Source organism: Theropithecus gelada, chromosome 7b (genome assembly GCF_003255815.1).
Source record: "Theropithecus gelada isolate Dixy chromosome 7b, Tgel_1.0, whole genome shotgun sequence".
Lineage (NCBI taxonomy): Eukaryota > Metazoa > Chordata > Mammalia > Primates > Cercopithecidae > Theropithecus > Theropithecus gelada.
This window is the reverse complement of record NC_037675.1, coordinates 21109427-21121158: the sequence shown is the minus strand read 5'-3', so window position 1 is coordinate 21121158 and position 11732 is coordinate 21109427. Positions and strand designations below refer to the sequence as shown.

Sequence of the window (11732 nt, the reverse complement as noted above, 5' to 3'; positions counted from 1 at the left end):
AATTATTTTGCATCCATTCTCCTCAAAGTTTTTTCAAAAAATTTAAGGGGAGGGAATACTTCCTAATTTATTCTTTGAGACCAGTATCACCTTGATAGCAAAGCCGGACCAAAAAAAAAAAACCTACAGGAAAAGAAAACGATAGGCCAATGTCACTTCTTAACATTGTTGCAAAATCCTCAACAAAAGTAGTAAATTGAATTCAATAGCACATTAAAAAGATTATATACTGTGACCAAGTGGTATTTATTCCTAGGATACAAAGATGCTTTAGCACAAAAAATCAATATAATATATCACATTGCACTAACAGATGAAGGGAGAAAACGATACAGAAAATCATCTGAAAAAATGCAACATCTTTTCATCACAAAAGTACTTAACACTAGGAATAGAAGGAAACTACCTCAATACAAATTAACAGGATACACAAATTATCACATAACAATTGTATTTCTATACACTAACTATGAACAGTCAATAAAGAAAATTAAGAATATATATATCTCTTTATACATATATAGAGAGAGAAAGAGAGAGGGAGATGAGAAAGATGAGAGAGAGAGAGATAGAGAGAGAGAGAGAGGAGATTTATTAGGGGAAATTGGCTCACTGATTACGAAAGCTGAGAATTCCTCCACCAGGACCCTCAGCTTCTTGGAAGGTACCTGTTCACATTGAGGGAGGATATTCCCTACTCAGTTCCCCGACTCTCACAGCAATCTCCTACATAAACTCCTTTACAGACACACCTTGGGCAGCCCAGTCATTCTAATCAAGTGCCAAACCACCTGGATTTCCATTCCAGAAGAAGGAGGACAGGTTCAGTGCCTACTGAAGCATTGAGAATAACTAATACAATGATTGAGACTAAATAATGCTCTATCAGCTATCTGGGTATCCACTAATGCAATCCATTTGTAACTAAAAATCAACTACCACACTAGGCTTCATGAAAATTAAGAACTTCTGTTTACTAAATGATACCACTAAGAAAGGTAAGCCACAGATAACATTAGATAATTGTAATACATATATCAACAAAGGAGTTGTTTATATCATATATAACGGATTCCTACAAGTCAGGAAGAAAATGCAAGTGACTCAACAATTGAGCAAACAAATTGAATGGACATTTCATAAAAAAAAGATTTTCAAATAGAAAATAAACATATGAGATGTTCAGCATCATTACTTATCAAGGATATGCAAATTAACCACAATTAGTACCCAGCAGAGTGACTAAATTATTTTTCTTTTTAAAGGTAGATGTTGAGGAGAATGTGGAGCAATGTAAACTCTGTTACATCAGTGGTGGTATTGTAAATTTATACAACTGTATCTGAATAATGTTTTATAGTTTCTTATCAAATTAGATATACATCTACTTTAGGATTGAAAAGTTACACTCCTAGTGTCCATCCATGAAAAATGAATGTAACGTCTGTCAAAATATGTACAGGAATGTTCATAAAAGCTTTTTTTCTATAAGCCAAAAATGAGAAACTACCCAAATGTCCAGCAACAGTATAATGCATAAATTGTAGTATGCTTAAATAATGGAAGAAATAACAAAGATTTTCAGTAATAAAAACATACAATGATACATGCAATAACTAGAGTAAATTTCAGTCATAATGTCAAATCAAAGTAATCAACACACATAGAAAGGGTATATATTTTACAATCCCATTTATACAAAGTTCAAACACAGGCAAAATTAATCAAAGGCGACAGAGGTTATAAAAGAGGTTAGCTTTAGACGTTTTGTTGGGAGGAGGAGTGAGGAAGTCATTTGAGGCATTGTTAATGTTCTGTCTCCATCTGGTTGGAAGTTTACATAAGCAAAAATTCAATCAGCTGTAAATTTAGGTTTGCAGTAAATGTTTCAAACATTTGCATTGTTTAATATCCTTGAAGTCTAGAGAACTTTCATACATTAATAAAGAAAATATGATAAACACTCAGGAATTAAAGAGACAAATGAGCATGCAATGTTTAGAATTAAAGGTGTGTGACTAATAAAAATCTGAAAAGATGTTCATTCATAGTGCTGCTGAGGCAAATGCAAACTAAAATGTACTATGTTTATTACACATCACATTTGAAAAAGTTATCATTAAAATTGAAGAATGATGTTATCTAGTGTAGGAAAGAATATGAAAATAGCATTGCATACACGGCTCATGGAAGTATGCATTACTACAGTTTTTTGGGGAAGAAATACCTGTCCACATTTGCCTCAGAAATTTTACTTTCAGCCTCTGTCTCTTACAAATACTGAATAGCAGTCTGAAGAAATATGAACAAATTGTTCACTGTAGAACCTTTTATTATAATGATAAAATAATAGATGATCTACATGCCCATTGATAGAATATTTTATTATAATATACCATATTTGATGGTTTTAATATCACATATCAGTTAAAAAATAATTAGAGCTATAGCTGGGAGTGGTGGCATGGGTCTGTAATCCAGCTACTCAGGAGGCTGAGGCAGGAGAATTGCTTGAACCCAGGAGGTGGAGGTTGCGGTAAGCCAAGATGGGGCCACTGCACTCCAGCCTGGGGTACAGCGCAAGACTCTATCTCAAAAAAAAAAAATTAGTAATAATAATTAGTGCCAAATATAGCACATGAAATCACATGCACAATGTATTACTGTATTGAAGAAAGCCTTTCTCTCTCCTTCTCTTCCCTCTCTCTCTTCTCCTCTCAGTGCTGTAGAGGCAGAAGTAGAAGAAAGGGGAAACTTTTATATTTACTTAAGACATTTTTGTAATATTAAACAGAATTAAATTAAACCTAAAGTCAATAATTCTGACTAGAAAAGGTACTCCAGATAAAGCAGTACAAGCAAAGGTGTACTGGTAGAAGAAATGCAAGGCCCCTGAAGCCAAATTTTCCTTAATGTTTCATCATCCTTTCCATTAACCTCAGCCGTGTGGACCAGGGGGACCCTTACCTCTCTATAAAATCCAGCTGACATTATTACAACTCTCATATCTTCTTCTCCCCTTCTATTAATTGCTTTCTACCCTCACATCCCAGTATCACTCAACACCTGTATTTTTATGTTTCATAATTTCTGAAAAAGTATTGATTAAACATTTTTAATGATTTCCTTTGTGATTTGACTGTGAGTAGCTGAATCTCGAAAACCCTAAACATCAAAATTTCCTAATGGTGGCCAGTGTAATCAGGGGTTTTCATCTTAATTCATTAATTTTCTTGGTCGATAATATCTAGGATGGTTGTATATTGTTAATGTGCCAGGAGTCCATGACTGCAGGACCTAAGAATTTACAGACAAGAAGGTATGTAATTTGACTTAAAATCTATTGTACTGACAGCCTTTCTTCATGCTCCTGTCATCAGGACCCACCTGCAGAATCAGTATTCAATAATGTGCTCTTTTTCAATATAATACTGTCTATGCAATGTTATATTGTATAAATCAAACAACGCATTTTTAAAAGGTTTTCAGAATATATGGCTAGCAAAATTAACAATCTTTGCCTCTGGGAATTGGGAACATAATTATTTTCTTCATGTTTTTCATGATTCTGAAACAGATTATTTGATGTTATTTCTAGACAACAACTTTTACTCTCAAAACAAGTTAAATGGGTTATAGTTAAGAGAAATTATTACCTGAAAATTAAGTAAAATGTTAAGTAATAATTAAGTTGCAGAAAGATAAAAAATCCATTTTTTTTGATTTTTGTGTATAAAAATAAAATGTCATAAACCCTACAGATATGCATAGGAACTCTCAGTAGGTAAGAAAAAAGTCTCAATTGTTAAAGTGAATTTTTATTAATATTTTATTGCCTTTACATGTAGTCTAGTGTCTTACATAATTTAACTTTTCTGTGTATATAGATTGTATCATATTTTAAATATAGTTTTGTGTCCTGTGTTTTATCTTATTATGTGACCATTTTCTAAAGTAAATAAATATGTTTTAAACTTCAGTTCAACAAAATAGTATTTAAATCTGGAAATTTTACCTCATAGTGTCTTGATATTTTTAACCTTTAGCACATAATTGGATGTAATCTTTATAGTTACATAATTGCCTTAAATAAGGAATATGTAAATTTTATTATTTTTAAGCTTTTATTTAGTTTAAAATTAATTTTATTTTTAACATTTTTATTCTTGTCGATTTGCCTAAATGAAAGTATACAGTTTATAGATTTAGAAGTGGCACAAATTATAATAAGATGAAGAAAATTCAATATTTAAACTTTAAATTGCTATCTAATTATTACATCTTAAGTCTTCAGAATGTTGCTCTGTGTATGGCAGAACTGAGCTGTAGAATCTGAGTGAATAATGGCTATCACGAAACACCAAAAACACCCCTCCCTGCAGTTCTCAGTGGACCATCACCCATTTCATCTCATACAGTAGCATGTTCTAGCTATTGCTCGTGTAAACGGATAAAATATACACAACATACAAATTGCTATTTTTGTCTCAGAGAAATAGTTGGTTTTTATTTGATTTGATAGACTAGTCGAAGGAGAGTCATTTCAATGCATGAATAACCATTTTATAATTATATTTAGATCATTATAAGCATAATGTATACCTACACGCCCACAGCTATGATTTAAGATAAAAAATATATCATTGACAATAATAAACTAGAAATAAGTGGATTATAGAATATAGTAAGCTGGAGAGGCATATCAAAGAAAATATAGTAAGAGGTCATTGAACTAGCAATAATCCCAAGTGGAATGTGATCTTTCCTGTAGCTATTTGCACAGGTTAGAGTCCTACAAGAGTTTTCTTGATGGCAAAGGGTACAGGGATTCCCTTTTCTCAAATAAAAGCTCTACAGATCTAATGTCCATTTACTGGAATCTGAAATTCTACCTTTGATTTTATTTTTTCCCAAATATTTTTATTAAAAATAATATTTCAGAAAAATAAAACATTTCTTGAGACTGAATGTGGAAAAGGAGAGAGAAGTAATGTGTTGAATGATGGAAGGGAGAAATGCATCATGTGGAAGTTAGCGGCTTGGAGCCAGGTAACTTCATGTTCTAATTAACCTTGACCATGTCGTTAGTGTCACAAGGTTGCAGTTGGTGAAATAATATATATTTATATTAGGTAAGGAGAAAATAATTTCTTTCAGCTAATTAATCAGGATGTATCTTAGAGGATGAAAAATCTCTCTTTTGAAATGAGCAGAGTCTTGTATTTGATATGAATTACCTCATTCATTTTAAATATCACTAATGCCCTATTGTTTAATCTCTTTGATCTAGGTAGAACCAGGTCAAATGGATAAAAACCAAACAGAAGTGGTGAGAGAATTTTTCTTGTCAGGCTTCTCACAGACATCATCTATTGAAGCAGGGCTATTTGTTCTATTTCTTTTCTTCTATGTGTCCACTTGGGTGGGCAATGTCCTCATCATGGTCACAGTGGCATCTGATAAATACCTGAACTCATCACCCATGTATTTCCTTCTTGGCAACCTCTCATTTCTGGACCTATGTTATTCAACAGTAACGACCCCTAAGCTTCTGGCTGACTTTCTTAATCATGAGAAACTCATTTCCTATGACCAATGCATTGTGCAACTCTTCTTCCTCCATTTAGTAGGGGCAGCTGAGATGTTCCTGCTCACAGTGATGGCCTACGATCGCTATGTTGCAATCTGTCGCCCCCTGCACTACACCACTGTCATGAGTCGGGGGTTATGCTGTGTGTTGGTTGCTGCCTCCTGGATGGGAGGATTTGTGCACTCCACTGTCCAGACCATTCTCACTATCCATCTACCCTTTTGTGGGCCAAACCAGGTAGACAACTTTTTTTGTGATGTTCCCCCTGTCATCAAACTTGCCTGTGCTGACACTTTTGTCATTGAATTGCTCATGGTATCTAACAGTGGGTTGATCTCCACCAGCTCCTTTGTGGTGTTAATTTCCTCCTACACCACTATCCTAGTCAAGATTCGCTCCAAGGAAGGAAGGCGAAAGGCACTTTCCACGTGTGCCTCTCACCTCATGGTGGTAACACTGTTTTTTGGACCCTGTATTTTCATCTATGCTCGTCCTTTCTCTACATTTTCTGTGGACAAGATGGTGTCTGTACTCTACAATGTTATTACACCAATGCTAAACCCCCTCATCTACACACTTCGGAACAAGGAGGTAAAGTCAGCTATGCAGAAGCTCTGGGTCAGAACTGGACTTACGTGGAGAGACCAGGAGACATGAGACATTGATGTGAATTTTTCAAAGTAGAAAATCTGAGGTTAAAATAATTACTTTTTGAATAATGAGTTAGAAGGTAATTGCCTAGTTTTTAAATTTATTTCATTAAATCCAAATAGTCCTATTACTGACTTTATCATTCAACTGTACACTATAACTAATCTGTTTACTTTTTTATTGAATCAAATCTGTTTTTCTATCAGATTTTCTTTTTTCATCTCATCTATTCATCTCATCAAATTTTATTTCATCCACTGTTTCCATTTAGTTTGTCATTTAGAACTGGTACAAACCACTTTTTCTAAGCCTTCACTACCTTCTCTACCTTGCTTTATTTTTTTCCTTCAATTTTAAGTTATTCTAACTACAGATGGTCCCTGAGTTATGATGATTCACCTTATAATTTTTTGTCTTTAAGATGGTGCACAAACCATACTTTGAGTATTCATATAACCATTTCATTTTTCACTTTCAGCACAGCATTCCATAAATTACATTCAACACTTTATTATTATAAAATATGCTTTGTGTTAGATGATTTTGTCTAACTATAGACCAGTGTCAATGTTCTGGGCATGTTTGAGGGAGGTTAGGCTAAGCTATCATGTTCAGTAGGTTAGTTTTATTAAATACATTTTTGACTTACAGTATTTTCAACTTACTATGGGTTTATTCAGACATAAACCCATCATAAGTGAGGAGCATCTGTAGATATCTGCAGTCAATTTAAATGTATTTATTTCTGTACATATTTAAGAGAATATCAGTTAGATATATTAGAGTGAATTCAATTATGACTATATAACAACAAGCTAATGAAATACATTAGCTTCATCACCTTATCACATGTAATGGAGAGAGCAGCTGCTCAATATTGTGGGTTCAAATATCCCTCTTTGAATTACAATTCATGTAAACCTGAAAAACTGAAGCCCTAATTTCCTCATATGTAGCATGCATAAAATGATGTGTACTTCTCAGTGCTGGTGTGAAGATGAAAAATGAAAACAGACATGAATATGTCTACTATGGTGCCTGCCTCATAACGCAGTTCAAAAATAATTTATTCATATTAAAGTTGATTTTTTCAATGATATAGGGTATAGAAGGTAAAGTTCTACATTGGCCGACTTACCATATTGCAACAACAGTTTGATCTGCCAGTTTGTGCAGGATACTTGAAAGTATATAGAAATGAGTTCATGACATTTTCACATTTGTCAATTTTTGGGAAGTTTATTTTATATTACTGTCATCATTGTCGTCAAAAAAACCCTCATTGACATTGGTTGTATCCTTAAGTTATATTAAGACATATTCATAGGCCTGTTTACTGTTTACCAAATCTTTATAATTAAAGATAAAAAATTAAATCTACATTCAAGTTTACAAGAAACTGAATGAAAATTAAAATATAAAATACAAAAGAACTGTGAAGTACATTGAAGTACTTACACCTTTTTTAGTCTTTGGATTTTAAAGCAATCGTAGCAACAAATCTGCATGACAAAGACAGAAGCTAAAGAGGTTTGGTAAATTTATTAATGACTGAGTTTATATCTTTATTATCTTTATACTCCCTAACTAACTTAAATACCTAAAATAAAATAAATAAAATGGGATAAAAATGTGTTAAATAAACGCGGGAAGCTTTTATATCTTCTCTCATCAATGTGGCATTGACAACAGAATAAATATTTTAGAGAGGTTTTCTTTTCTCATATTTAGTAAAAATAACTTGTAAAAATTTCATTGAGACATAGAAACGCTTTCAGAGATGTTAAAGATGCAAGAATTCACCAGACTTGTATTTTATTTTAAGTTCTTGGATATACGTGCAGAAGGTGCAGGTACGTTACACAGTTATACATGTGCCATGGTGGTTTGCTGCACCTATCAACCCATCATCTAGGTTGTAAGCCCCGCAGGCATTAGGTATTTGTCCTAATGCTCTCCCTCCTCCTTCTCCCCACTCCCCAACAGGCCTGGGTGTGTGGTTTTCTCTTCCCTGTGTCCATGTGTTCTCATTGTTCAGCTGTAAGTGGGAACATGTGGTGTTTGGTTTTCTGTTCCTGACTTAGTTAGCTGAGGATAATGGCTTCTGGCTCCATCCATGTGCCTGCAAAGGACATGATCTCCTTTTTATGGTTGCATAGTATTCCATAGTGTATATGCAAACATTTTCTTTATCCAATCTATCATTGATTGGCATTTGGGTTGATTCCATGTCTTTGCTATTGTGAATAGTGCTGCAATGAATATATGTGTGGATGTATCTTTATAATAGAATGATTTGTATTTTGGGGGGTATATACCCAGTAATGGGATTGCTGGGTCAAATGGTATTTCTGGTTCTAGGTCTTTGAGGAATCACCACACTATCTTCCACAATGGTTGAATTAAACAAATTTTAAAATTTTATAGCAATACATCTAATGATTGATACATTTACATCTAAAATCCAACATACAATGTTCCTGTTCAAATAAAATATGAAGCTCAGAATTTTTTTAAGAATTACTAATTTTGACAGTGTGGGTCAGCTTACAATGAAATAACAATCCCTAAAATATTATTCACTTAACAAATGTTTATTTTATATTAATGCCACAATAATAATATGGGATGCATGTCAGCCGTTGATCTCTGCTTCTTGTAGTCACCAATAGATTCATGCTGATGAATTATTTACCTCCACATGTAATTTCATTATTGCTTGGGTAGGAAAACAGCCACGTGGTGAATCTCACCCTGGCTCTTGAATCTTCTCATATTGCATTGACCAAATGAATTATACCAATAAGTTCAATAATTGGAAAAACTTCTTTAAAATATGATTATTCAAGGCACTCTGCAGAAGACTTGGAAAATCTGTAATAGACTGGGATTCATTAAATATATTAAATCTATTCTTAAATTTCTTCCCACAAAGAAAACCTACATTAGCAAATTCTTTAAACATACAAGAAAAACATAGCACCAACGTTATACAAACTCTTCCTGTGAGTAAAAAAAATAGAGAATACTTTTTATTTCTTTTTGTTACCAGCATGTTTTAAATTTCAAAATCTGACCATGTTATAATAATAATAAATTAATTATAAATTAATCTCACCTATGAACATAAATATAATGATCACTTAAATAATTAGCAAATTATATCTATTGATACATAAAAAGATAATACAATATGAACCACTTGTCTTACTCCAGATTTGTAAGACTAGTTGAAAATTCAAAAATCAATCCATGTAATTAACTATGTTTACAAATTGATAGATGTAAATTATTGCAAAATTCAATACCAATTTATTAAAAAAAGATATCAAATTTGTAAACTACGAATCCCAAGTAACCTTATGCTAGGGAATCCTTAATCTGATAAAGAGTATCCACAAAAACATTCTAAAATAAATATTATGCTCACTGTTGAAATATTAAGGACTTTCACGCTGAAACTAAGAAACAAATAATACTTGATATTGCCACCATAATTCAACATTATTCTGGAGACTTAGGCAGTGTAATGAGACAAGAAAAAATAAAACGGTATAAGAAATGGAGAGGAAGCAATCAAATATTCATTATTAACAAATGTCACAGTATACATATATAGATAACTCAAGAAAATGTACAGAAAATCGAATTAATAAATTAAGTTAGCATAATCACAGAATATGAGAAAGTCAATAGTCTGAAAATAAATTGTAGACTCCCAGTTCTGGAGTAAAATGGAATAGATACACTTTCCCCTACGCATGCTACTAGGCACAACTAAAAACTCTGGATATTATAAAATGCAAACATTAAAAAAAAAAGAAACTCTGAAAGATAGAAGCAGCAAATCAGGTAGAAACTTCAAGACCCAATACATGGCATGGTAATTTCTCTTTTTGCATTTTTTGTTTCTTTTAATTTGCCTCATATAAGTCCAATTGGGTGTTGGAGAAACCAGCAGCCCAAAAACACACCAACAGACGCAGACATAAATAGTACCCCCATGCCCCCTCGCCCAAAAAAAAAAAAAAAAAAAAAAAAGAAGAAGAAGCCTACTATCTCTAACCAGAGGACAAGAAAAAAAGAAGCCTGGAAAGATAGAAAACTTCAAGACAATAACTGTTCACCATCCACAAAAGGCCACAAATAAGCGATGGCCTATCTTCCCCGCAAATAAAGTAAGGAGTCCAGATTTCTAACCTTTCTGGTAGTAATAACCCTCTTCCCATTGGTGTCATTAGAGACCATGTGAAGAGCCGGTAATTCTACTCCATCCAGTGAGGTAAATTTCTCCTCACTGCCAAGGTGATATCAAAGAAGGTTGAGTTGGAAGCCAGTTCGTCAACACTTTCCAGCAGTAAAGAGTATCCCCTCACCATAGTGTCAGTGGAGGTCATATAGGGAGTAATAAGAAGATGACCTTTTCCCTCCCAGCCAGCAGAGACATAGTAAGGAGCTTGGACCCTCACCTCTGCCCAGCAGTAATGAGGCACCCTGCTGGGCCTTCTCTATAGAATCAACAGAGGCCAAGAGGGGAATCTAATTTCTACTTCCATTTTGCAGATGGCCTAGTGCCAGATGAAGCCTGATAAAACAAAAGATTTTAATAGTATACAGAGTCTCATTACATTGAAAAATTTAGGATTTAATTTAAAAAACAAAAACAAAAACTCCCACCATACAAACCAGAAAAATCTCAGCTAGAATGAAAAAACAGTGAATAGATGCCAATTCTAAGATAAAACAGATACTAAAATTATCATAAAATTCTTCATTGAGAAATTACAAGCAGATTTGAAGGAAATACAAAATAAAAAGTCTCAGCAAATAAATAGAAGACATAAAAAAGAAACAAATGGAAGTGGAGGTTTTATTATAGAACTGAAAAATATAACAGAAAGAAAGAAAAAGAGAGAGACACAGAAGGAAGGGAGGTAGGGAGGGAGGAAAAGAAGGAGGGAAGGAGGAAGGGAAGGAGGGAAAGAGGGAAGGAGGGAAGGAAGGAGAAGGAAGGAAGGGAGGGAGGGAGGGAGGGAGGGAAGAAAAAAGGAAGAAGAAATACAGAAAAGCAAACAAGAAGGACACCTCAGTGAATGGAATTAAAAGCATACTTGGGAGGACAGAGGGAAGAATCAGCAAACTTCAAGACAAAACAATAAACATTGAAAATGTAAGAATCCGGCCGGGCGCGGTGGCTCAAGCCTGTAATCCCAGCACTTTGGGAGGCCGAGACGGGCGGATCACAAGGTCAGGAGATCGAGACCATCCTGGCTAACATGGTGAAACCCCGTCTCTACTAAAAATACAAAAAACTAGCCGGGCGAGGTGGCGGGCGCCTGTAGTCCCAGCTACTCGGGAGGCTGAGGCAGGAGAATGGCATAAACCCGGGAGGCAGAGCTTGCAGTGAGCTGAGATCCGGCCACTGCACTCCAGCCTGGGCGACCGAGCGAGACTCCGTCTCAAAAAAAAAAAAAAAAAAAAAAAAAAAAAA

At 34.2% G+C, this 11732-nt stretch overlaps 1 protein-coding gene across 1 annotated transcript; it reads left to right on the top strand.

Annotated features, from left to right (window-relative positions):
* The first annotated feature begins 5210 nt into the window (after positions 1-5210).
* Positions 5211-6328, top strand: LOC112628269 (olfactory receptor 4Q2). The gene has a single exon (XM_025390926.1). It carries the CDS (start codon positions 5306-5308, stop codon positions 6245-6247), a length of 942 nt encoding a protein of 313 aa, XP_025246711.1. The 5' UTR covers positions 5211-5305; the 3' UTR covers positions 6248-6328.
* Positions 6329-11732: the final 5404 nt, after the last annotated feature.

What these genes read in the sequence shown, in the direction of transcription:
- LOC112628269 (XM_025390926.1), top strand. Translation starts at nt 5,306, where the DNA reads ATGGATAAAAACCAAACAGAAGTGGTGAGAGAATTTTTCTTGTCAGGC.